We start from the raw sequence: 27,522 nt of genomic DNA on the forward strand, positions 1-27,522 counted from the left end.
GGACACTCCACATGCTGGAGCTGCTGCTGCAGAAATGAAAGGTCAGAACTGTCATAAGTAATTAAGGTTAGTGGCACAGATGCTTGGTGTGAGGATTTAACCTTTTTTTCCCCTGAAACTATTTGAAAAGATCCTGTCCATTGTGTGTAAAGACAGCCTGCAGCAGTGGGGTCAGTTTAGGTTTTAGACATCTGAAGCTTGCAAGCACACAACCTGAAAAGCTTCCAGGAGGTAGAGAGGCAGGCAGGTTGTGTTCTGCAAAGCATGAGGCAGTCAGGGAGACTGACTGCTAATGCAACAAATTCTGCAGCTCTCAGTGCTCAGCGTGGCAGTAGCAGAGTCTGCTTGTAGCTTGCAGTCAAAAAATAGCTGCTGTTAATAATTCAGTGCTGTGTGTCTAGGTGTAGGGTCTTTGTGTCTTCTGCTCTTTCAAACCTGCTTCAGTGTTTTGCTCTTTTTGATTTTGGTGTTTCTTTGCAGCTTCTGTTGCTGTAAGTTTTTGGAGGCAGTTAGCAGTTACAACCCAGGTGTTACACACACACACACAAGATGGGTTTTGAAGTCTCATGGAATGCTTTAAAAACATTTGGTGTTGTCTTTTCTCATTTTGCTATCTTCACCCTGCTAAGAGCACCTAACTTGCAAAGCAGAGATGTGATAGGAAGTTAATATCATTGCTTCTTAGGTTTTTCAATCATAGAATTTTGGTTGGAAAGACCTCTAAACATCAACCCAGCACCACCATGGCCATTAAACCATGTCCCCAGGTGCCATGTCCACACATTTCTTGGATGCCTCCAGGAACACTGACTCCACCACCTCCCTGGGCAGCCTGTTCCAATCCCTGACCACTCTTGCAGTGAAGAAGTTTTTGCTAACATCCAACCTAAACCTGCCCTGGCACAATTTCAGGCCATCTCCCCTCATCCTATCACCTGATACTAGAGACAAACCCAACCCCCACCTCACTGCAACCTGTGGAGAGCAATGAGGTCTCCCTTCAGCCTCCCCACATAGGCCAGCAGCATTGCCCTTGGGCAATTGAATCTTTTTAATAAAAGAGTGATGCCTCTTCATAATATGGAAGTAGAATTAATAATGTCCTTAGCCTCTTAATGAAAACATCATTAAACTGCAGTGCTTCATCAAGTGATCAGTGAGGGATTCAGGGTCATTGCATATTAATTCTAAACTAAAGTTTGCTTAAGTGGTATTTTTGTTGAAGCAAAACTACATTTGATAGGCATTTGAATTAGATCTGAGAGTGTCTGTAATTCATTTTGTCAGACTTTTAACTGTCAGGAAATGTCAAGAGTTAAAATAGACATTTTCAAATGGCCATCTGGTGAGACCTCACCTGGAGTGCTGCATCCAGCTCTGGAGGCCTCAGTACGTGAAGGACATGGACCTGATAGAGTGGGTCCAGAGGAGGCCACAAAGATTATTGGTGGGCTGGAACACCTCTGCTGTGAGGACAGGCTGAGGGAGCTGGGGTGGTTCAGCCTGCAGAAGGGAAGGCTTTGGGGAGATCTAATAACAACCTTCCAGGACCTGAAGGGAGCTACAAGAAGGCTGCAGAGGGACTGTTAGAAAAGGCCTGCAGGGATAGGGTGAGGGGCAATGGTCTGAAATGAGAGAAGAGCAGATTTAGGTTGGATGTGAGGAACAACTTCTGCACCATGAGGGTTCTGGAACACTGCAACAGGTTGCTCAGGGAGGTAGTTGAGGCCCCATCCCTGGAGCTATTCAAGGTCAGGCTGGACAAGGCTCTGAGCAACCTGATCTGGTGGAGGATGTCCCTGCTGACTGCAGTGGGGTTGGACAAGATGACCTTTGGAGGTCCCTTCCAACCCAGACCATTCTATGATTCTGTGATTTAAGAGTTAACTTCAATGCATTACAGCCATTTTTGGGATGTGTATGCCAGAGAATTTTAGAATCTGATCATGTCTGAATGTTGTCTTTGTTACAGTTTTTTGACACTCTCTTTTCTATGGCTTTGTTTTCCACCCTCTGCAGAATGGGTTGCTTGTGTGAGGTCCAACTTCCTGGTTCTCTGCTACCTACATGATGTGAAAAATGTCCTGCAACTTCATGACCTGGCTACTGGTGCACATCTGAAGACTTTCCCCTTAGAGGTTGGCAGTATTGTGGGATACAGTGGCCAGAAGAAGGACACAGAAATATTCTATCAGTTTACTTCCTTTTTATCTCCAGGTAAGTCTGGAGTTTCCTTTTCCTGGGAACAATATCTTTCCTGTTTTCTGTTGCTCAGTAGTTATTAGATATGTCTAAGATGCAGATAGAGCTGCTTCCTCTCATGCAGTAATTAGTTGTGTACTTCAGAGTGTCCCAGTCCTTGGTCCAAGAAGCTTAAATAGCATGGCACTAGTATTTGAGAGAGCTGCAGTGAGAAATTACTCAGGACTGGCTTGTTCTAGAGATGAAATTGTAGCATTCTCACAGCTCTTGCTCCATGCAGCTCCTGTGCACCTCTCCTGGAGCACAGTGTATGTGTTAATTCTATATTTGATGTCTGCAACTGCTTTGTATGGGCAGTGAGAATGATTCTTTCTGTGCAGAAAGCCTGTGCACCTCTCCTGGAGCACAGTGTATGTGCTGAATTCTATGTTCCATGTCTACAGCTGCTCTTTTTCACCCTGCTGAGTTACTTCTGCCATTCATCATGACAGTGCCTAAAGCAGCATCCTTGTAGTGATGGCCATCCACTGAGCTGACAAACCTGCACTCTGTTTCAGATATTATATATCACTGTGATCTGACCAAAGAGGAGCTGGAGCCAACAGTATTCCGAGAAGTGACTGTGAAGGGCTTTGATCCCTCAGCTTACCAGACAGTTCAGGTAAGAAACAGGAATCCTGCTGCCTTGCTGTAATCACTTATGCAAGAACTCAACAAAATTCCACTTGACTGAGAGTGAGAGTGCTTCACTTAGCTCCTGGGGTGCAGGTCTGTGTGTGCTCTGAAGGAACTGCACCAGCTCTGTGTGTGCTCTGAAGGATCTGCACCTGCTCTGTGTGTGCTCTGAAGGAACTGCACCAGCACTGTGTGTGCTCTGAAGGAACTGCACCAGCTCTGTGTGTGCTCTGAAGGATCTGCACCAGCTCTGTGTGTGCTCTGGAGGATCTGCACCAGCTCTGTGTGTGCTCTAGAGGATCTGCACCAGCTCTGTGTGTGCTCTGGAGGAACTGCACCAGCTCTGTGTGTGCTCTGAAGGATCTGCACCAGCTCTGTGTGTGCTCTGAAGGAACTGCACCAGCTCTGTGTGTGCTCTGAAGCATCTGCACCAGCTCTGTGTGTGCTCTGAAGGAACTGCACCAGCTCTGTGTGTGCTCTAGAGGATCTGCACCAGCTCTGTGTGTGCTCTGGAGGAACTGCACCAGCTCTGTGTGTGCTCTGAAGGATCTGCACCAGCTCTGTGTGTGCTCTGAAGGAACTGCACCAGCTCTGTGTGTGCTCTGGAGGAACTGCACCAGCTCTGTGTGTGCTCTGAAGGATCTGCACCAGCTCTGTGTGTGCTCTGGAGGAACTGCACCAGCTCTGTGTGTGCTCTGGAGGATCTGCACCAGCTCTGTGTGTGCTCTGGAGGAACTGCACCAGCTCTGTGTGTGCTCTGAAGGAACTGCACCAGCTCTGTGTGTGCTCTGGAGGAACTGCACCAGCTCTGTGTGTGCTCTGGAGGATCTGCACCAGCTCTGTGTGTGCTCTGGAGGAACTGCACCAGCTCTGTGTGTGCTCTGAAGGAACTGCACCAGCTCTGTGTGTGCTCTGGAGGAACTGCACCAGCTCTGTGTGTGCTCTGGAGGAACTGCACCAGCTCTGTGTGTGCTCTGGAGGAACTGCACCAGCTCTGTGTGTGCTCTGAAGGAACTGCACCAGCTCTGTGTGTGCTCTGGAGGAACTGCACCAGCTCTGTGTGTGCTCTGGAGGAACTGCACCAGCTCTGTGTGTGCTCTGGAGGAACTGCACCAGCTCTGTGTGTGCTCTGGAGGAACTGCACCAGCTCTGTGTGTGCTCTGAGGAACTGCACCAGCTCTGTGTGTGCTCTGGAGGAACTGCACCAGCTCTGTGTGTGCTCTGGAGGAACTGCACCAGCTCTGTGTGTGCTCTGAAGGAACTGCACCAGCTCTGTGTGTGCTCTGGAGGAACTGCACCAGCTCTGTGTGTGCTCTGGAGGAACTGCACCAGCTCTGTGTGTGCTCTGGAGGAACTGCACCAGCTCTGTGTGTGCTCTGAAGGAACTGCACCAGCTCTGTGTGTGCTCTGGAGGAACTGCACCAGCTCTGTGTGTGCTCTGGAGGAACTGCACCAGCTCTGTGTGTGCTCTGGAGGAACTGCACCAGCTCTGTGTGTGCTCTGGAGGAACTGCACCAGCTCTGTGTGTGCTCTGGAGGAACTGCACCAGCTCTGTGTGTGCTCTGGAGGAACTGCACCAGCTCTGTGTGTGCTCTGGAGGAACTGCACCAGCTCTGTGTGTGCTCTGGAGGAACTGCACCAGCTCTGTGTGTGCTCTGGAGGAACTGCACCAGCTCTGTGTGTGCTCTGGAGGATCTGCACCAGCTCTGTGTGTGCTCTGAAGGAACTGCACCAGCTCTGTGTGTGCTCTGGAGGAACTGCACCAAGTCTTGTTAGAGAGATTGGGAGATGCCAATGCAAGTAACTGGGGCAGACTCAGTCCTCAACCATCTTGCATTTTGCAGCAATATCTTCTCTATTTTTTCCCCCCTGTTATGGTACCCTTTGATATTTGTTTTGGCATCAAGCTGCTGCTTCTCCATATTTATGTATTTCTTCCCCCAGGCAAATGTTGCAGAGAGGTTTAGTTGCTTTACATGTAGGAGAGTACAAGTAGAATACAGGATTTTTTTCTTCATAGCCAAAGGTGCAAGAAGATGCAGTGCCTAAAGTGGAACTTAAATAAGCTTAGCCTGGAAAAGGGGAGGTGACCTTAGGAGACAAAGTTAAGCAAGAGTGTGACTGCATGGCTTGGAGTCTGCCACAGGAGATCAGGTATTCTTCTTCATGTCTGCTCTTTAATTGTGCCCCTGGCACATACTCAGTTGAGATTCTCTAAAAGCATAAAGACAGTGTGCATGAGGTGGTTGTAAACAGCCCCCATCTGCTTGTCTCTGCATCTCCAGACAGAAATGGGAGTGATGTAAAGGACAGATTGCTGGAAATGTTCTCACTGAAAATCTGTTTTTACCACTTGACTCAGATTCATTAAGGGACTTCCACAGGACAACTACAGGGCATAGTGAGCTGAAAAACAGAAAGCAAGCAGCCTTCTCTTTAGGAAAAAAGAGCTTGGTACAATACTGCTATCAGCCTCAGATCCTAATAGAGCACAAGTACCCATGTAATGAAGAGGGTTTAAAAGGGCTTGCCATAACTTAGAAAGAATGCATGCTGCTGGTAAATCAAATTCTGTGGAACAAATGTCTGGAAACCCCAAATCTCATTTTACATTTAAATCAATTATATGCTAAATTAACGTAGAAATTAAGTAGAAGAGTAATGCAAATCATTTCAAGGAGGGAGCATGCTGTTGCTATGCTCTTGGAAACCTTCACTTTGTAAATCACTGGCAGAGCTTCACTGCTTGGCTGTAATGGGGTGGAAGTCAGTAGCAGTGGTTCTGCTTTTCTCTTGACTCACTGCTGCTCAGTACCAGCTCTAGGGAAATGTGACCTGTGTAGCTACACTGAGACTGGTGCTCACAGCACTCTTGGCTCCCCACTCATCCACTTCTGCCTTTTATTAACAAGTGATCTCAGTGTGGCAACATCTTGGAAATGAGTTTTCCATATGATTCAGATCCATGGAGAAATCTCAGCTGGGCTGTGCAAGAGGCTGTCTGTCAGGGCCAGCTCTGGGACTGCCTGCACCCCTGTGTAGGAACTCAGCCTGCCAGTGCTACACACTTCTGCCAGGCTCCAGCCTGCCTTTAGATTTGTGGGGTCCTGCTCGGTGCCTCTGCTTGGAGGAGGGGAAGGGAGGTGGCAGTTTATCAAAGCAGTTGATAAATGGCTGTCAGCCTGGGTGAAAGCCTTGCATTGCCTGTGCAAAACTCAGGCAAGGTTGCAGGGAGCCAGGGAAGAAACTCAAAATTGAGAATGCAAGAAATATGCCAAGAATAGACAGGGGTTGCTGGTTGCAGGAGGAAGAGCAGCACTGCAGAATTTATTTCATGGTTTCAATTTCCATCAGGATTTGCCAAGTAGCAAAGAAAAATGTTGCTGACTCTGCCCTGATCTTTGTCCTTAACAAAAGGCAGCTCTCCTGCCAAGGTCCTTTTTTTCTCATGTATCTGAAGAAACACCTACTAAGAGGAGCAATCTTCCTAGCTTTCTATAGCACACATGAAACTTTAATGAGTTCTTTAGCAGTGTTTGAACATCACTGAGTTCAGAAGATTTGAGCTGAAGTGGAAGGTGTCATCTGTATGTGAAACCTGACTTACTGGCAGTGGGAAAATGCCACAGTGCTTGGGTTTGGCTCTTTGGACCCACTTACAGTGTTTCATAGATGCTGTGCAGTGCAGGTGTGGACTAGTGAGGGAAGTTTACAACACTGTGTAAATTTATGGTAAAGCAGCTGCTTTGTAGTACCTGAGGTTAAGTTCTTATGCCTTGGCAGCCCAGGGATAGAGCAAATTGTCCACCTTACCCTGCACTGAAGGGAGAGCTGTTTCATCAGAGCTGATATTTTCAGCAGGGTAGGAGCATGCCTGTAGGTGGTTGGCTCTGGGACACCCTGCAAGTGCCCAGTCTGAGCAGCAGCTTATGCAGGTGCCCTTGCCTTGAAAGGTTCTGTGACCTTCATGGCAAAAGTCAGGCTGTTTAAGATGCTTGCCACACATCAACATTTTATCCTGGCTCCTTTTGTTAAATGATACATTAAGTTGCATTAATAACTTCCTCTGCCAAATGCTTCTTGAAATTTTTGGGGTTGCTTCCCTGCGAGCTTCCATCCATCACAATGTCAGAGTGCTTCAGGAAATAGCCTGGGGTGAGTTTTACAGGAGGCAGAGGCATTTTTGCAGGAACTCACAAATGGCACTTACCATAAGCTGTTTGCTGCATAATTAACTCAGCTGCTGCCTGAAATAAAAAGCCTTTCTTTTCTCTCAGCAAAGTTGCCAGCTAAGTTCCTGTGTGCCTCTCCATATGAAGACCTCCCAGTGACACTCAGTCGTGGGTGAGCAGCCTCCTTGCCTGCCTCACAACTCACCTACTTTTCAGCTGATATGCAGGCTTACAAGTGTTGAAACTGCAGCAGTAAAAATGCTGTTTGGCTCCTTTTGCCATTCTTTGAATACCTTCCAGTACTGGCCTTAAAATAATTTGCCATGAGCCCAAAATAGATGCTGCTATTGACAGACAGACTTTGGATTAGCTCCTGCAGAAGAATGATGACATTCATAACACAACATGGTTTTACAACTTGGGTTGATTTAAAAGCAGCTGCTGTTTAGATATTGTTGCAGAGATGAAAGAAGGACAAGTCTTGAGAAGGATATTTCTTAAGGCTGGGATGAATTTTCTCCTCTTTCTTTTGCAGAAATTATTTATATAGGCTGAGAGCACTGGGACTGTTTAGTCTAAAAGAGAGAAGATTGAGAGAGGATATTATTAATGTTTATAAATGAAGGGTGGGTGTCAAGAAGAAGGGGCCAGGATCTTTTTAATGGTGTCCTGTGACAGGGCAAAGGGCAATGGAGACAAGCTGGAGCCCAGGAATTTCCACCTCAACATGAGGAGAAACTTCTTTACTGTAAGGGTGACAGAGCCCTGGAGCAAACTGCCCAGAGAGGTTGTGGAGTCTCCTTCTCTGGAGACTTTCAAGACCCATCTGGCTGTGTTCCTGTGTGACCTGCCCCAGATGATCCTCTGTTGGCACAGAGGTTGGACTTGATCTTCAGAGGTCCCTTCCAACCCCTAACATTCCATGACTCTAAGTACTTTTCATATGACCTTTGATTTATTATTCAATCTTTCACCCACGTCTTCAAGCCCTGATTTCAAGTCAGGAGTCAATGTGAGGGGAAATTTGTCATCCTAAATCCTAGCAGAACTTGACAACACACAGTTTGGCACAGTGGTTAATCCCTGTTTCAGGAAAAACACAACTCAGAGACGATGAATCAGACCTGAGGTTGATTGGCAGAGTTGTGGGAGAAACTTGTGTGCAGCACCTGCCAGTGCTATTCCCAGATCTCCCCACTGCTGATGCTGTCATGCCATTAGGTTCTCCCATTAAAAAAGGACAGAGGGCAGCAGAGGAAAGCAGTGTCCTGTGAAAGCTGCAGTCAGCTCAACACTGCCAGTGCTAGCATTGGGTTTTCGGTGTACTTACAGAGATGATCTTCTTTCTTTGCCTTATCTGTGTGTGTATGAATACATCTCTGGGGCTTGGAGGGAAACTGAGTAGCTTTGAGTTGAGAAAAAGCACTCCCATGGCAGAGAAGAAAGGAGATTTTGCAGTGATTGTAAGCAGAGACAAAATTCTCCCCTTTCCTCCATGGGAATAAGTTGTTTTGGCATCATTTTCTTCCCCCTCCTGAGAATCCAGCACAGCCAAAATGGGACTGATTTTTTTCTTCAGGAGATGGATTTTCTTGCCTCTAACAGTATTTGGAGTTTGAATCCTGCCTCCATCTCATGGAGTGTAAGGGTAGAATTAATATGTGGGGCAAACAAATTGCTTGCTCTTGTTTGTTTCTGTTTTATTCCTTTTATTTCCTTGTGGTTCCATATTGCAGTAAAGAAAAAAAATGAAGAAATGCTGAGGGGAGGAGGCAGTGTGGACAAATGACATGGTTGAAGTGCTTGCCACAGCGTGGCAGACACCAGCCCTTTTGCAGGGGGAAAAGGAGCTTTGAGCTGCTTCCCTCAGAGCTCTTAGGAAGAAGTCAAAAGTCTTCAGCTCTGCTCTCTGCCTGCGTTTTGGCAATGGCTCTGGTTCTGGCAGCAAGACAACAATCTCACTCTGGAGGACATCAACAAAATCACAGTGACAACTGTGGCAGTGCTGGCTGCTTGCCTGTGTGAATTTAGCATCTTACACCCTTGGCATGTGGCTGTTACAAACACCACTTTAATCTGCCATTACCTCTTCTAATTGGAAGTTAGTGAAGAAGCTCAAACTGAAGACCTGGTCCTCTAGTTTTAAGGTCCTGCATTGCTTGAAAGCAAAGGGATTGTGTAATAAGTGGTGCCTGTTTGCAGCCTCTCTCTGCTTTAAGGGATAAATAGCATGAAGTGCTTCATGTCTAGGAGAGTATCCAGTGAAGTATTTGCTGTAATGTCCTTACATGCTCTTGAACTTTGAAACCCTTATGCCTGAGCAGAGGAGTGGCAGTTGGCTCTACCCCCATTGTATTTACCCAGTTCCATCCAGTGCACTTCAGATCATTCAGACCAGTAATTCCCACAAACAATAGGAGTCCCTGAGCTTCCCCAGTAGAAACCAGATCTCTCAATTCCAAGTAAGAAGATGAAGTTAGAGGACTTTGCATTGCTCCCTGCACCCATCCACTTCAATCCTCTTTGAATGTCCAGATGTCTGGGGTTGATTTATCCCCTTCTTGCATAGCACAGGAGGTTGCTGCACAGCTGAGGACATGGGGAGCTTTTGTTCAACAGAATGCAGAACAATGGCCATGTGGTTTGGGATGGAGAAGTGCAGAAGGGCTCTTTGGAAGAATTAGCAGAATAGCAGAGGACACAGTGTGGGGGATGATCCCCAATTCCAGGCTCAGTGTTCATTTGGATCACATAGGCTTTGTGATTCACTGGTTCTGAGCCTTTAACATTAGATTGGTTATTTTTCTGGTAAGTGTGCAGGGAATTGATGAGCTTCTTGAAATGTTAATTTGTTTAACCTTCCTGCTCAAGATACTATAAAAAACATTCATTGGTTTTAAGCCTGAGAAAGAAGTGGTTGCTTAGAACTAAAACTCACTGGGAAATATTTTTAGGCCTTACTCTGTAGAACTTTTCTTTGAACTCACAGTAGTTTGGTTTCCACTTTTCTAGTGAATGGAGATGTTAGTTGGCATCCTAGGCTCCATTATTCCCCCCCCCTTAAGAATTTCTTAAAACAGAATGTGAAATAACAGGGATTAAATCAGGGCTGTAACCACTGAACATAGTGCAGAGAATCACTTCTTTCTTAAATGGACTTGGTGGATTGTTTCTGCTGAAATTGTCATTCACTCGGGAGGAGAGAGGACAAATTAAACACCAAGGGTTCTGCTAAGCACCCAGAGATGCAGTTGTGAACTTGTACAAGTAGAACACACAGGAGTGGGAGCCTTCAGGAGACTTCTCTCTTGTCCACCCTCACCAGAAGCAGTAACGATTTTAAAAACACAAAATATTTGGGCATTCTGAAAGGATGTTTTTTTTTTCCAGGGAGAAGGAAGGCAGGCAACAGTTGACTTTCTCCCCAGGAAAAAAAAGGAATTTCTGCCATGCTAGTCTTGGAGGATTTCTGAACTTTCAGCTCTCTTTTCTTCTCTTCTTCCCCTCCCTTCTCCCACCACCCTGTGAGATACCTCCCTGCAGTCATTTGCAGCTAGGCAGCTGAAGTTAGTGAAGAGGCATTTCTTCTAAAAGACCATCTCCTGGCACTTTGCCTCTGTCAGCATGAGGCTGCTTTTTGTCCCAGTGGGTGGTGAAACAATTTCTCCTAAAAGGCTTCCTGATTATTTCCATTGTTCTTTTGCAGATGTCTCTAGTGGATGCTCTTCTCTCTGGGTTTTACCTGCATGAATTTGAGTTACTTTGGCCCCTGCCCAGTTCTCTATTAAGCAGCTTTGCAACCCACACAGAATTGCTTTGAAGCTAATTTAAGAGGCTTAAAGAAGATTGATGAGGATTCCCCTCTGAAGAAGGGAAACCTCAGATCCTGTGGATTTGCTGTGTAGTAGTCAGAGTTCTTGATTGCTTCAGGCTTGTTCTTCATATAGGAGTACATAAAGTGGTGGTTAGCAAGAGCTGCCTTTGCAGGTAGCCACTGGCTGGGGCCACTGATGGTCTCCTGCTTGGGTCCATGCCCCTGCTGCAGTAAATAAAGCATTTTGCTTGTGCTGTGCTATTGCAGGCTTAGCCCCAGGCTAGTATCAGGGTTTTGTAAGGTCAGAGGTGATGAGGGATTGAATGGGCTGTGGGGAGGGTGTGTGCAAGAGACACATGATACTGTGTGAGTTGATGAGATTTCTGCCCTAGCATCTCCAGGAGAGGATTTCTCCCTGCCTGCCAGCACTGAAGTGTTGAGGCTGGCTGGTGTGAAGGCAGGGCCTTTGTGGCTTGCCTTGCTGAAGCCCTGAGCAGCAGCTCCAAGGACTTGGCAGTGGGAGGTGTTGCTGTAGCATTGTTCAGCCTTGGGCAGCCTTGTCTGTGTACCTGAACACAGGTTTCAATGTCCTGATGCCACTATCTGTGTATGAAAGCTTTCTCCAGGGGCTAATCCCTGAAGTCTACTCTTCAGTCATCTGTCAGAGGTAGTTGTGTTGGATTTTTCCAATGGTGAGCCTTTAACAAAGCATTTGCATGGCATAAAGGTGTGTGAGGTTAGGTGATTCAAATCCCATATATCCAACCTAAACCTCCCCTGGTGCAACTTGAGGCCATTTCCTCTCATCCTTCTTGTCTAGAAGCAGAAACAATTGCTAAATTTCACCACTGCTCTGTCCTGGTTTTGTTTCAAACTAAAAGGAATTGTCTCAGTAAAACTACTTAGAAGACATTGGAGCAAAGCTCCTAAAGGCAATGTCTTGGTGTAATTAACCTAAATCACTGAACAGGCTTTTTTTTTTTTAATCAGTATTCCAACATGATTTATGTGCCTTTTTAGTTGCTCTTTGAAAAAATTCTTCAACCTTTCACTCAGTGGATGTCAATCTACTGCCAAGTGTAAGCCTTACCTGCTTTTGATCAAGCACACAGGGAAGGAATTGCTATCTCTGGTATGTGCTGCCTAATCTTGAAAGAGAGCTTGAGAGGCATTTTTAGAAACACTAGGAACTTTCTAAGAATAATGCATCTGTGTGCACTGATGAAGAATGACTGAGTGTGGTGTTTGTGTAGCTTGTGTAGCCTAACCTTCACGTGGCTTCTAGTAATGAGTAACTGTGTGAGCAGTGTTGCTTTCTCCCGGGGTCCTAAGAAGAATAGGAGCTATAAAATTATGCCTCAGGTTCTGGTATCTGAATTGAAAGTGATTCTTTGTGGCTCTGCCATGTGACAGTGAGACAAAGTCAGCTACAACTCTTCCAGGGCTGCTGTGCTGCTCCCAGATTAGCAGGAAGGGCTGCAGGCAGCAGCAGGAGTGCCCAGTTAACCACACAGCTCTGCTGCTGCATTCCTAGAGGCTGAAAGTATTTATTTTTAGCCTATCCCTCCCTGAATGGTGGGTTTCAGCATTCATAATTGTGTCTGAAGCATTGTTCTCCATCCTTTCCCCTCCCAAATCTTTGTCCTCTTCTTCCATGTGCTATTGGCTGTAGTAGCATGAGTCTGAAAATATTTGAGCACTGAGTAGTAGAACATGGCCAGTACAAGTGGATCACTCCTGTGTGATAAGGCAGTAAATAGTAGTACCCTTTTATGAGCATTTACTGCTGCAAAAGCTGACAGCTTCTAAAATTAGGCATCAAACACCATCTTGGGAAGTTGTTTTTAGGGCTTGCCCTTTGCAGTTTACCTTAATCTTTGAGATAGAAGTCCTTCCCTGTATTGGTTGCATGAATAAACCACTGGACTTGCTTCAGAGATAACACCTAGTTTAAAGGTGAGAATAAGCAGTTGTTGAAAATAGCCTTGTTTGGAGGAGCTTAAATAGCTTCACATATCTCTGTGTCTCCCTGAAATGATTTCCAAACCCCCCTCATGTTTGCTCCTCTTGGAGGGAGAGGTGGTCATTATTTTAGCAAAGATAGGAGTGGAAACTCTTACATTGCAAATTCCACCTGGGCATGCACCTTTTTTTGGTGGAGTTTTCACTTAATGGTTTGTTGTTGAATCTGAACTGGTGATGGTAACGGAGTCACAGATTGCACTGAGTTGGAAGGGACCCTCCAAGGTCATCTTCTCCAATCCCCCTGCAGTCAGCAGGGTCACCTCCAACTAGAGCAGGCTGCCCAGGGCCACATCAAGTCTGATCTTGGATATCTCTGGGGATGGGATCTCAACCACATCCCTGGGCAACCTGTTCCACTCGGTGAGGAACTTCCTCCTGATCTCCAACCTAAATCTCCCCTGCTCCAGTGTCCTACCATTACAAGCCCTTCTAAAAAGCCCTGCTGAATCCAGTTTTCAGAGAGCTGTTTTAAAAACAACAACAGCAAATAGCCTCTTATTCAGAAGGAAGCAGTAAAATTAATGGCATCCTTGAATCATCAGGAAAGGTCTGGGCAGCATCAGTAAGTTGCTGGAGATGTAGGAGGGCCAGGTGCTCTCTTGGTGTGAATTGCCAGCAACAACAGGAGCTGATGGATGGCATTTTAGAGAGGACTCTTTCCTGGAGCTCCTCAGCAGCAGCCTCAGCAGTTCTCCTGTCCATCAGATACTTCATTTGTTTATAGAGTTCGGCTAAATGCTTAAATGGAAATCCTTCATATTCTGCTGCAGTGAGTTCTGCAGAGGGACTGCTTCCAAAGGCCTGCAGTGATAGGACAAGGGGCAAAGGTTTGAAATGAGCAAAGAGTAGATTTAGATTGGATGTTAGGAACAAGTTCTGCATCATGAGAGTGGTGGAGCACTCCAACAGGTTGCCCAGGGAGGTAGCTGAGACCCCATCCCTGGAGATATTCACAGCCATCCTGGACAAGGCCTTGAGCAACCTGATTCAGTGGAAGGTATCCCTGCCCATGGCAGAGGGGTTGGAACTGGATGATCTTTAAAGTCCCTTCCAACCTAAACCAGTCTATGAATCTGAGTTCTATGAACTGCTAAAAACTGAATTTGATCTGGAATGCTCTATCCAGGTTTTGATGAAGCCTTTGGAGGTCAGTGTGTTTTCATGTGAAATTTCTCAGGTTCTGATTTAACTAAATTTCAATGTGATGATTGTGGTTTCACCATGGCAGGTGGGTTTCTATGTTTCACATTACAGGCAGTGCTCAGAATAACCATGTTGCACAGGTTCAGGTTACTGTTGAGGTTCAGCTGTATCTCTAAAAACAGATCCTGCTGATCTTGTGCTCTATAAAGCGTGGTAGGTTTGCTTCCTTTAGGAACACAGAGGTTGTAAACATGTCTCACAATGAGGAAAGTGCCAGTCTTCATTTACTACTTCATTCTAGTTAGACCACCAGTCTTCCCTTGCAGAGATTGGTGTTGATTCTGCAGCATTTTCTTAACCTCTTTGTACATAGAACTGATTGATAACTACACACATGATATTGTCAGACCCTTTGTATTGCCTCTTTTTGTACATTTTCCAGAGCCTGGTGATGGCCATTGCTGAACCTGAGCTGGGCAGGATGGCAGTGATCCCCTCAGATTATTGACAGCAGTTGTGGAGACTTAAGAACAGCATTTCAGATGTCTTTTTCTCTTGTCCTAGGTTTTCTACCCTAGCAAAGATGGTACTAAGATCCCAATGTTTATTATTCACAAGAAAGGAATTAAACTGGATGGTTCTCATCCTGCCTTCTTGTATGGATATGGAGGCTTCAACATATCAATAACACCAAGCTACAGGTAAGCAGGATAATTTACACCTTCTGAAGCATCTAGTGCTAACAACTGTCACAGACTGAGGGCAGGGTAAGCTACAGACCTTAGAAAGTGATGCATTTCAGGTCCTTGAGAAGCAAGGAGGGGGCCATGAGGACTGCACATCAGTGTCCAGGCAGCATTTGTCTGCCTTTGTTAGTTCTGAGTTGAAGTGATGTGCCTAGGGTCACAGAAGAAATCTATGTCAGAGCAAAGAAATGCTGCACTCTTCTGAGGTGCAGAGCAGACAGCAGATTTGGATTACACTTTAACCTCTTCCTGCTCTCTCACTGAGCTTGACAGAAAAGCATATGGACATATATTAAGCAAGGATTTGAGTCCTTTGTTGAGCTAATAACATAGGAAGTTCTCTTTTTTCCAACTTACACAGCTACCTATGTCTAGAAAGTCAAATATTTGTTTAAATTGACTGTAAATAATTAAACTTTGGCTATATTTCCACACTGTACTTTTGAGGAGGTTACATCAGAAGCAAAATCCCGCTGTGTTCTCCTATGATTGGGGAAGAGGAAAGATGATTCTGTCCTGAGATGCACATCATACAGGCTCTGCAAACCATTGTAAACCAAAAATGCTGTGTGCCAAAGGAGCTTTGCAGCCCTCAAAAGCTTTGTTCAGTAGATGATCTCTTTAAAGAAAAGGCTTCTTTCTTCCACAAGGGAATTTGAATACACTTACCAAGAGGCAATGACTGTAATAAGTGAAAAATACTCCTAGGTGAGGCAGGGCAAAATGGAAATGCACAGGACTGAACAGAGAGCAGTTTCTCAGCTATTAGAAGAGCAGCTCACCAACACAAACCCAATCTATTATGAAACAATCCTATTAAGTTTAGGTGCTGCCAGCCTTGCTTTAGAGTCAGCAGATTTCAAGACCCTTTGCAATGCTTTTCCAGGTCACTGTGATTGGATTTCTAAATGGCATTTACAGTTCCTCATCCTTTCCAGCAAATATCTTGTCTAACAATGGGCTTTTCATCTTGTGTTCTGTGATTATCTGAAAGCTTTTGATCTGCCTTGTAAAGCTACATTTTTAATTTCCTGTGTTGTTTTGGTTTTGTTGTTTTGGGGTTGTTTTTTTTTTTGAGACACACAATTGCATAATCAGAATAGTTTTTAAATCCTTCTTTAGATTAGGCTCAAGCACTCCTTTATTACAGTTTATTGTAGATGCTGAGAACTGTGATAAAACTTAGCATGTTTTATTTTTTAAAGTAAGCAAGGTAAAATTTCACATGCAGCAGCCAGCTCATGCCAGCTCTGCAGGCAAAAGGAGAAGGTATCTCACAATGCCTCCTCCTGCTTCCCATGCACTGACCTAGGTGCTTGCTGGAGCCTTTTCTAAGGTGATTTAAGCCACAGGAATGGCAGAAAATTATTCAAACAGAGCAGAGTTGGTGTGTTTCTGCCCTTTGTCTCTGGAGGCCCCTTCCAAGCCCTAGCATTCTGTGATTTGGCAAGTTAAAAACTGGCTCTTGTAGGAGTCCAGCAAACAGCAGAAAGAGTCTGCAGCTGGCAGTCAGAAGAAAGGAAGGCAGGAGGTGGGAAAAGTGACCTGTGTCTTCCTGAAGCCTATGAAATAAAGTAAGAACAAAATTTGTAACAGTCTTAAAAGTAAATGCAGAGTCAGTCACCTCCAGATCAAAGTACTTTATCCCACTGACAGTGTAAGTAAACCACAGTCAGCCACTCCTCCCTCCTCAATCTCTCCCTGCAGTATCATTCTAGCCCTTCTCAGCCTTTCCAAAGGAAAAATAAGAGAAACCAAAACCTTCAAATGCATCTTTATGGTTAATAACCTGAGACTTGTTCCTCACACTCAGAGGAAGTGTGTTCCAAAAGCAGGCAGGCAAGATCAGGCAATGGAAATTATGGTAGAGAATTTGTGCCAGGAAGGCAGGAGGATGTTCCCTGCTCACCTGGCAGATTCAAGTAATGTTTGACTGCATCCCTGTTGCTACACACTGTAGTATTCCACAAGGAGTTCCCAGGTCCAAGTGCTGTTCCAGCCACAGCCCAACACCACCATTTGGTCATTTTTTGTACAGGCACAAGTGCTAGAAAGCAGCCACAGGCTGATCAAGACTGAGGCTTTTCCACATCATTCACCTGATCCTGAGCTGAGATGTGGCTGTGGAAATGCAACCATGATTCCCTTGGAGGAGGGAAAAGCAACAAACAAACAAACCCAACACAAAACCCTCTCCAACCACAGCCACAAATTCTCCCAAGTAAACACAAAAAAACCCAACCAAACATAGAAAAACCCCAAACACAAAAAGACCCACAAACAATCAGAAAAACCAAATACCCAAGCACAGAAAAACACCCCTGAGAAGCAAGCAAGCCAACCAAGCAAGTGTATAAATATTCCTCATCTTTTATTTGAACTTGAGGCTCTTGCAGCTTTTCTCAAATCCCTTCATCCCCTCCTTCCCAGTGGTTTGTCTCTGTCCTGTATTCCTCCAAGCCACAGAACCACACTTTTGACCCCATTACCATGGGTCAGCTCACTGCCTGGGGAGCTTATTTTTGCTTAATTCAGAAACTGATGTTGCTTTTCATTTCATTTTTTCTCCCAACACACTCACCAAAAAAAGCAGAAAATAAAATGATTTTTCATTGGAAGCAACAGGACCAAGCCCATGGGTTGGAGGATCCAGAAATAGCTGTGACAATGATAGGCCAAAGTCATTGAGGCAGTTACAGTGGTGGTTTATTTTGGAATGCAAGCATGCATCTTTTATATGCTCCTCTGGACTGAGAGCTACATTTGGTAGCCTTTCAAGTGTGGTGTCCACTGGAGCACTGTCATTAGTTACACAGCCTGCATGGAGTGCAAGTGAAAGCTGGTGGAACTGACACCAGTGGCTTGGCAGAGCTGCTGGGGAAATGCCATCTGAAAGGCCCACCACTAATGGCCTCACATTCAGCTAATTACCCTGCAGGAACCATTGTGCTTCCCTTCCTGATTCTGTCTGTGCCTTGGGTGCAGGAAGGGCAATTTCTGCTGCATCCTGGAATTCAGCTGATTGTGAAATTGCATCTCACTGCTACAGGACCAGCTTGTACCAAGTCTTTCAACAAGGAGACAGTGGAGGGAGAGGCTGTAAGCTTACAGAGAGATCAGCCAGCACAGCAGGGGACAAGATTAGTCTGGTCCTTTGTTACCACTCCCTCCTGCTCCACAAAAACCGAGTCCAGTGACTGGAGTTTTTTTTTCCCCATCACCAGTGCAGTAGCCTGCATTTCTCTGTCAGCTGTGACAGCTGGCAGCAGAGCAGTCATTCTGTGAAGGCATTCTTGCTCTTCACCTTGTTCTGCTTTAATGCTGCATCCATATCAGACACATTGTAGGCTGCTGACTTTCAAGACCTTTCTGATAAGTAGTAAGGAGGACTTCCAGGTAAAAAATCCTTGCTCTTGTGGTTGAATAGGATTCATTTCTGCAGCCAGTGGTTTCTTGCATGAGCAAAGATTTCAAATAAACATGAAATTTAAACCTACTGGAGGGAAAAAGACTTGTTGGGATTAAATTTTAATATTTTATTGGCCTGGTTGTGGTTTGCTCTCTTCAGATCCTGCTTTGTTAAGCTGCTGCCTCAACAGATCAGAGATCTATTTCTCCCCTTAATGGTTAACTATAAATTACGCCAGTCCCTTTTAAAAGACAGCTTAATAGCTTTGATGCTTTTACGGTTTGGCATTTAAAATTATGCTGCTTTAGCTTTTCAAGAAGGCAGAACTTGGAATTTTAATTTTTTTTTATTTATTTTTTTACTATTTGTTTAGTATTTAGCAATGCAAGTGGAAAATAAATAAGAAGAGGATTGGCCAGAACTTGACTGCAGGGCCTGTCACAAAACAATGGTAGAAAGAGAGTTTTTCTTTGCAAATGTAGTTTTAGAAAGGTCCCAGGAAAGTACATTAAGCAGAAGCTGAAAATGCCTGCTCATAAACCAAGACCAAGGGTGATCTCAAGCCTTAATTCTTTGCTTTCTTCATATGGGCTGAGACCTTTACTCTCTGAAAAAGTGGAGGGCCCTTGACAGAGGAGCAGTTCAGAAAGCTGTGGGGATCCAGTGGAACTGCATAGCTCCAGGCCCCACACTGAAGGCTTTGAAGATACTAAAATGAAAAGGTGACATGTCCTGGGGGGTCTGCTGTTAGCCACAGCCCCTGGTCACTCTCCTCTGCAGCGCAGAACTGAAGGAAGAATGGACCAGCACTGGTTCCTTCCTCTCTCGGGGCTGCAAAGCATTGGACAACCATTGAAAAACGCCTGGCCACTCAGGTTTGTCACCAAGGGGGACTTCATTCACCTCTTGTCATTGATCTGGGGAGTGCTAACCCTGTGCCTCTTTGCTTTTCTCAGTGTCTCAAGGCTGATTTTCGTGCGGCACCTGGGGGGCGTCCTGGCGGTGGCGAACATCAGGGGCGGCGGAGAGTATGGAGAGACCTGGCACAAAGGTAAAGCAGGCCAGGCAGGGCAGCAGACCTGCAGGCTGAGCAGGGACCAGCACAACGTTTTTCTCTTTGCTCCCTCTTCCATACTGACCTCTCCTTTTGCCTTAACTTACTCTGTAGAAAAGCCAGTGTTTTCCTTGTTCCTACAGGAGGTTACCTGATGGGTTTCATTAGCTTGCTTCAGGTTTTGCAGACTGCTCAAAAATAGGTTTGCACAAACACAGTATTTGTTCTTTCCAAGAAAATTATTGATTGTTTTTTAAAGTAATCTCAAGTTCCCCAGACAAGGATTTGCAAATGCAGCTATTTGTCTTGAGCTGATTATCAAAACAGTGTCTGTCTGCATTGCAGCAGACCTTGCTTTTTTGTTTTCATTATTTGCAGGTGCACATGGCCCCACTATTCTAGATCCCCAGGACAACAGCACTGTTTAGACTCCTTTGGTGTATCACACACACACACAAACATTTCCAGAACCAGAAAGTGTGGAGTTTTGAGTTCAGACTGTGACTCCTCCAGATTGCTTCTGCGCACTTTGTCAATAAGGAATGTGATTGAAGTGCATATGAACACAGTCAACTCCACAAGTGCAGTGCCAGGTCTTCCCTTCACACTCTGTTAGGGAGTTCAACATCTTCTGGGCAAGCATTTAACCATTTTGGTTCTTTAAAGGTGACTTCTATGCTGCAGGGAAACCAAGTCACTCACTCAAAATCCTGGTGGTCTCTTGTCCTCTCTTTGTAGTACTTGTGCTGCATTTCTCTCCATGTCCTGCCCATGCAATCCTTGTCTTAATCCTTTGATTTTCTTCATTCACTTGCCTTACTGTTTGGAATTTGCTGCATCCTTTCCCCAGAGGAAAAAGCTGGGAAAAGCCCTGCTCATGTCTAACATCCCCAGCATTATTTCATGGTGCTGCCTTACTCCTATCCCAAGAATCTTGGTGGATAAGCTGCTGGAGATGCCAGCAAGGCAAATGTACCAAAATGGAGGTGTTCATGATGCAGCAATTTGCCATGGGAGCAGCCCTAAATAACTTTGTGTCAGCCAAAACAGCATTCCTGGATCATTAGATCTGGCTTTTACTATTTCATCTGGCTGGGTCATTTCCTCACAATTGAGTTAAATATGTAATAGTTTCATAAATAGAAGCTCTATATGCAGGATATTCTTGCTAAAGGCAAAGGATCCTTCATTAATTTTAATTTGACAATTGGTTTGTAATAGGTTTTAATAAAATTTATCTTAATGCTATAATGCTTCTTTGGTCCACCTATTTCCTGCATGATTGTGACCCAGGCCTGTTACTGCAGTTCCAGACTTACCTGTTCTGTGGCAGTTTCAGGAGCAATACAGAAGTCTGTTTTACTTACGCTGCATTGTCTAGCTAGGATTCTGAGCTTACACCAGACCAGAACTTGGAGCAAAGAATAAGATTTATTTCTCCTTTCGTTTTTGAAGTCCATTTGAAGATTTTTTTTGTGGTCCCAGTGTGCTTGTCATCAGTGGTCTAGTTAGTGTGGGAGTGGTGTGTGTTCGTTAACAAAGGGAAATGAAAGCATGGACTGCTCCCAGTTCTAGCAGATCTCCAACAACAAGTGCCAGAGTTACCTCACCAAATGTTTGGAGCATAGAAGAGAAGCATCCAGTGTAGGCTGAGTGTCTGGGATCCCTGGATGGACAATGAGACACCTCCAGCTTAGAGCTCATCTCACTTATTTTAGAGTAGTGTTAACTGTCCTGGAGGTTCCTGGATCATAGTGGAAACCTTAGGCAATTAACTGAGAATAAACATCCAGCTTTTAGACAACATGGAAGGAACTGGAATTCCACTCTGCATCCACTGAGCCCCCTTACCTGGCTAGACCACAGCCTTTGCTAGAGGAATGTGAGGATTTTCTTCCTAGTTCCCATGTCTTATTTGTATTTAATTGTCTGAGAGAGACCCTACCAGGTCTTAAGGTAGGATAACCTTGGGGGAGAAGCCAGTTTTAGTCTCCTGCCAAACAAGCATTTAAAGTGGGAAGATTTGATCAACTGAGAGTCCTCTGGGTTGATATTCTTCTGCTCAAATAGTTGAAAGGTTGTAGGGCAAAACTATCATTTTCCTTCCCTGTCCCCACTTTTTTGTTTGTTTGTTTTGAGAACTGGAAGTCTTACCCACTGATGTTACCAGGGTCTGCTTGTTCAGTCATGGTTTATTCCTCATACATCTGATGACATCAGGAGTTTCATTTAACAGGGTGGCAGCATCTGAAACATTTCCATATTGATAGTTCATACAGTTTCAAACCAATATGCAACTCTGAAGTCCTTTTGTGGGTTTTTTGGACCATATCAGATGGATATATAACTGGGAACAAAATTACCAGCTACATACTTTACCTCTAGGAGATTAAAGTGCTTCTTTTATACAGCTTGGTTTAGAAGTTGAAGCTTTGCTGCCTTAAGAAGCTGTCACTGAGTTTAGTGCTGTTAAAAGTCCAATTAGAGCAAATCTCCAGTGGACTGGATGTGGTCATTCTTGTGTGTATTTTGCAATGCAAAGCTTTTAGCTTTAATTTTACTGGTTAGGAATCTGGCACTCACTCCACAGTGTTAGGTATGTATTATTCAGAGCTTCTGAAAGCTTTAGAGTTATTGACAGACCCATCTTATCCCCTCTCTGTGTTGAAAGAATCTTTTGTTTTTGCTGTCTTTCTGAGCTGGATCAATTATTAAAAGGTTCATGGAACTGGAACTGTTCCCAGGTAGTTTTGCACACATGTTGTTCTGAAGAGATGGTATCAAATGGATTTTATGGCATCAACTGATTTGTTTTATTTGTCTGCTAGGTGGTATCTTGGCCAACAAACAAAATTGCTTTGATGACTTCCAGTGTGCTGCCAAATACCTCATCAAGGAAGGCTACACATCCCCAAAGAAGCTGACTATTAATGGAGGCTCAAATGGAGGCCTCTTAGTTGGTAAGGACTGCTCCTGTCCTGGGTTTGCTGTGCAGTTTATCAAAGTCACCAGGCAGAACTCTCTGTGAGAGCCTCTTTTCAAAAGTTCCAGAGTGCCAGGGGAGGTTTAGATTGGACATTGGGGAAAGGTACTGAGAGAGTGGTGAGGCACAAAGGACAGGCTGAGAGAGCTGGGGGGGTGTTCAGCCTGGAGAAGAGAAGACTCTGTGGGGATCTTAGAGCTGTCTTCCAAGACCTGGAAAGATGCTGCAGGAAGGCTGCAGGGGGACTTTCCCTGAGGGTGTCTAGAGACAGGATAAGGGAGAATGGTTTGAAGCTGAGGGAGAGATGGTTTAGACTGGGTCTTAGGAAGTTCTTCAGTGTGAGTGTGGTGAGACTCTGGGATAGGCTTCCCAGGGAGGTTGTGGATGCCTCTTCCCTGGAGGTGTTCAAGACCAGGCTGGATGAGGCCTTGGGCAGCCAAGTCTAGTTGAGAGGTGTCCCTGCCCATGGTGGGGAGGTTGGAGCAGATGATCTCTGAGGTCCCTTCCAACCTAAGCTATTGTATGATTGTGTGATGTCATTCCAGTAGGAGATGGATGGTAGGAGTCTAGACCTCCCTGCTCCAAACAAATCTGTTGTTAGAAACCTCCCTTGCCTTTGGAGATGGATTATGTTCTTAATGAGCCAGATAGAGATTTTTTTTTTTTCCTTGACTGGGTAGAATTAGGTGAATTTAGGAAATTCCTCTAAGTGCTTTTTCATCAGAGCAGAACAAAGCTTTGCAGTAGTTGTTGATGCAACACCAGTGAGCATAACTCATGCTTTATGTGCAGGGACCCCCTGCCAGATTTCCTCAGTGCTCACTGACTGCAGACAAAGCTGACAAGGAAGAGCATAGTGACTCTTCCAAAATACTGTTTCCTTTGAGTCAGACTAACAGGGTGCAGAGCCGTGGGGTCTTGCCTCATTCAACTGCAAACAAGAATTCCTTGTCCTGCAGTGTGATCCCCGAGCTGAGCAGGGCAGCACAGCTGTGAGCTGAAAACCTTCTTCATGCAAACAGTGGCTGACCTCTTGTTTGCTCAGAGCAACAGTTCTGAAGGTTTGAAATCTTCATTTTGTACTGAATTTTAAAGCTCAATGTACAGAGGAGCAAATTGCTGGTCCCGGTTACAGTTTATTAAGGCTTATAATTAAGTATTATGGCTAATTAAAGGGGTGCAGTGGGAATGGCTGAGTGTCTCCATAAGGGATTTCTTACTGAAGTAACTATTTAGGGAACCAGAAGCAGCAATTATTTGCAAAAAGCTGAGCAGCACAGAGTGCTTCAAGAGACACTCAATAAAGAGTGCTCAGATTAAATGTTGTGATAGTTGGTTAGGGATTTTTTTTTCCTACCAGAATATAATATATGGGCATAAAAGGAAATAATATAGAAAGAGATCTAATCAAAAGGTACAGTTAAAGGGTTAAAGAGCATTTACATGGCAGCTCTTTAAGGCACTCTGTATGAAAATGGCTCAGGAAGGACCCAGGAAGAGTCAGCACAGATGACCAGAAATAAAATCACATCTTTGAGAAAACAGGAATCACATTGAACTGGAGAAAAGAGGGTAAATTCTGACAGGGACTGCTGCACCACAGGAGACTTATGAGCTATTTGCTTACAGTATAAAGATCATCTTTCTGTGCACATCAGAAGCAGGAAGCTGGCCAGAGGATCTGTGGGACTTGAAGGTTAGTGAGGTGTAAAAGGAGCACTGAAGAAAGATAATGGCAGAGCAGAACAAGTAAATGGTCTGTTTGCTTTGATGTTCCCTCCTGAGGAGTGTGGGGAGTTCTTGCACTGGAGTCTCTTCATGGGGGAATACTCTGAGGAGCTGACTCCAGCTGAAGCATCAGCAGAAGAGGTTTTGGAATCAATCAGATGTAAAGCAGGGTGTTGCCAGGAGCAGATGGTGCACACACAAGATCCTAAGCAGGCTGCAGAATGAAACTGCAGGCTAAAGCCTGAATATCTGAGGAACAGAAGGGGGCAAGAGTAATGCCAGTTTTTAAATGGCTCATGGTGATCCACAAGATGCAGATGAGTAAATCTGACTTCTCCAAGAAGTAAACCAGTTGAGACCAATAAGTAATAGCTGACATAAAGGGAATAATTTTGCAGGCTGGAGTTAGCTGTTGGAAGGAGGCAGTACATATGGTGCCTGTAGCAGTGAGTTAGGTGAGGACTTAGTCTTGGATTTTCAAAAGCTCTTGGCAAGGTCCTTTGAAAGTTCTGGCTGAGCTGGAAGCAGGGTCATGTCATAGCATGTCCTGGTTAGCAGGAGGCAAGGAATGGGAATAAACAATCCATTTTTACAATAGACAAAAATGAAGAGATACAAGGAAAGAGGATAGCTATGTGTGGGTCACTGATCAGCTCTGAATCAAGAAGGGGATTGTAGTAGTTCTGTGAAAATCTCAGTGCTCTTACTTCTTAAAATTTAAAAACAGGCAGAGGAGTTTGTGAAGTCACCAGGCAACAGATTTACAAAGGCAAGTAGCGCTAGGACCAAGGGGCAGTGGTTTTAAACTAGAGCAGGTAGATTTAGGTTGGACCTTTAGAAGTTCTTTACTGTGAGGGTGGTGAAACACCAGAGCAGGACGGAGGCCCCATCCCTGGAGACACTGTAGATCAGGCTTGATGGGACTCTGAGCAACCTGATCTAGTTGGGGATGTCCCTGCTTACTGCAAGGGGCTTGGACTGATGGATGACCTTTGGAGGTCCCTTCCAACCCAGTGCACTGTATGATTTTTCACTGCTGAGCTTCTAATCCTTTCAAAGCTGTGAAATCTAACAGAATTGTTTTCCTGTCCAAGCTGCCTGTGCCAACCAGCGCCCTGACCTGTTTGCCTGTGCCATTGCCCAGGTGGGAGTGATGGACATGCTCAAGTTCCACAAGTACACCATTGGCCATGCTTGGACCACTGACTATGGCTGCTCTGACTGCAAAGAGCAGTTTGAGTGGCTGTGCAAGTAAGTGACTTGAAAGAGATGCTTCAAAAGAGCATCTTCTGCTCAACACTTCCAGCTTGTCATGATCAGTAGTTACTGTAACAGTTACTTCATCCTTTCCCACACTGGGTCTGGGGAGTTCAGCATTTCCAAAGTCAGTTTGACATGAAAGAAGATCTTCAAAGCCCTCTTGAGTCACCTTTTCACAGATCTTTTACCATCAGCTTGGAAGGTTTTCTTTCTGCATAACAACTCCTTGAGGCTGTCCCAACAGAATGTTCTCAAGTGAACCACTACAGAAATTGTATTTTTTTTTAGAGTGGAGGAGTGGCAGTCACTACTGGGAAGGATTTTAGACAGTGTGGATGGAATTCATTTGTAAAAATTGAACAGCAGTACACCAAAGTTCTGCAGCAAAGGAAATTTTGAAAGCAATCTGAAGTTGAAATTTTGAAGGTAATCTGTTGAAAGCAGGAAAACTTACAGGTGTCCCTTCAGTTTCCTGCATGGTGTTCTCTCAGAGGACAGGCATGTTCTAAGGTGGCCTAAATATTGGAGGGGGAAAATTTAGTACCTGTCAGCACTTGTCCCTTGCCATCAGAAGCTGTTTCCAGGTGTGAGGAAGCCATTGACATGCAGACCTGGACTGCACACACATGCTGGGACAAAGTCTCCGTTGCCCTGTTTCCCAGCAGGATGGATTCTCCTGAGGGCTGGACAGCTTTTGCTGCAGTTTTGCTGCTGCCCATTCTTGCTCTCTTTGGTGTTGTGTGAGATGAAACTGAAGGGAGGCTCTTGCTTCACCTTTGAGAGCCAGGCAGCTGCAGCCACTGCCATGCACTGACTGCCAGTAGTGCAGTTCTGATTGGTACAACTGAGAGCTGTCTTCTGAGTGTTACCAGCAATGCCACTGTGTTGAGGCCTTGAGCAACCTGGTCTATAGTGGAAGGTGTCCCTCCCCACGGCAGGGAGGTTGGAACTGGATGATCTTCAAGGTCCCTTCCAACCCAAACCGTTCTATGAGTCCATGGCTTCAGTGCGAGAGGATCTTCTCATTGCATCTTGAAGGGGTTGGGAGGGGGAATAAAAGATGTGAACATCTGTGTGCTCTTCTCAGGTACTCTCCACTTCACAATATCAAGCTGCCAGAAGAAGATGGCATTCAGTATCCCTCCACACTGCTGCTGACAGCAGACCACGACGACCGCGTGGTGCCCCTGCACTCGCTGAAGTTCATCGCCACCCTGCAGTACGTCGTGGGCCGCAGCCGCAAGCAGACCAACCCCCTCCTCATCCACGTTGACACCAAGGCTGGCCACGGGGCAGGGAAGCCAACTGCCAAAGTCATTGAAGAAGTCTCAGATATGTTTGCTTTTATAGCACGGTGCCTAAATCTGGAGTGGATTGAATAGGCAGAGAGCTCCTCCCTGTCTCCTTTAAGGGCTTGAACACAGGTTACGACCAAGCAGACTGCTCCTCGCTGTAGTACTTACATCTGAGAACTGCAGTTTACTATTTTATTAACCTAAACTGCTGTGGAGTTTTGATCTTCTGTGCTTCCCTCTTTTGGTTTGGTTTGGTTTTTTTTGTTGTTGTTGGCATTTCTTTGAATTTCATTTCTACTGCCTTCCTTTGACAAGCATGTTGAGGTAAATAGCTGCTGTCAGTGCCGTTGTGAACTCTTTTTAGATGGCAGAGTTAGTGCTAGTTGAACTTCTTTCCTGTAAACAATTTTAATGTATTTTACACCTATGAACTCACCCAGGTCACCTGTAATTAAATGTAAGCACTGTCTGCATATCAGAACTGTCAGCATACTTTATTTACACAGGTACTTAAGAATGTAAACTAAAGGTGGTCAGTGCTGGCCATAAAATACTAAAGAGGCAGCGACCTGGATCATTAAATATCATTAAAAAGCTTCTATCCCATGCTGCTCAGAAGTGTATTACAGTCTATAGAATAATCATGCTGTTAAAACTCTTCTTTCTTTCCAGAGAGGCTTCAAAATGCCACCAGTTTTCTCTTCTAGCATTTGTTTCCACACAGGAGAGGAAAAATAGGAGGCTGGAAAAGTTGAAGAAATCTTCGATTCTTACTTAGATTCTCATTCTGCAGAGTCAAGCTAGCAGTAGTAATAGTAGCATTGGTATTATTATTAGTTTTAGCAGTAGTAGTTTTATTAATAGTTTTATTATTATTGTATTTGTATTAGTTGGCTTAGTTTTATTAGCTTTACTATTAGTATTTTAGTTTTATTATTATATATTTATTATTATATGTAATAATTATACATATAATAATGTAGGTAATAATAATATGTGTTAAAAGCTTCAGTTGT

The 27,522-nt window shown here is 44.8% G+C and overlaps 1 protein-coding gene across 1 annotated transcript in view; it reads left to right on the top strand.

Moving 5' to 3' along the window:
* Positions 1–27,122, top strand: part of PREP (prolyl endopeptidase) — a 48,380-nt gene extending 21,258 nt beyond the window's left edge. Inside the window, exons 9-15 of the mRNA XM_054393041.1 lie at positions 2,020–2,217; positions 2,760–2,863; positions 14,596–14,732; positions 19,143–19,237; positions 22,069–22,200; positions 25,046–25,202; positions 26,299–27,122. Coding sequence (XP_054249016.1) covers positions 2,020–2,217; positions 2,760–2,863; positions 14,596–14,732; positions 19,143–19,237; positions 22,069–22,200; positions 25,046–25,202; positions 26,299–26,593 — 1,118 coding nt within the window. The 3' untranslated portion in view covers positions 26,594–27,122. The remainder of the gene's footprint in view (positions 1–2,019; positions 2,218–2,759; positions 2,864–14,595; positions 14,733–19,142; positions 19,238–22,068; positions 22,201–25,045; positions 25,203–26,298) is intronic.
* The last annotated feature ends 400 nt before the right edge of the window (positions 27,123–27,522 follow it).

The sequence above is a fragment of the Indicator indicator genome, chromosome 27 (assembly GCF_027791375.1).
Source record: "Indicator indicator isolate 239-I01 chromosome 27, UM_Iind_1.1, whole genome shotgun sequence".
Classification (NCBI taxonomy): domain Eukaryota; kingdom Metazoa; phylum Chordata; class Aves; order Piciformes; family Indicatoridae; genus Indicator; species Indicator indicator.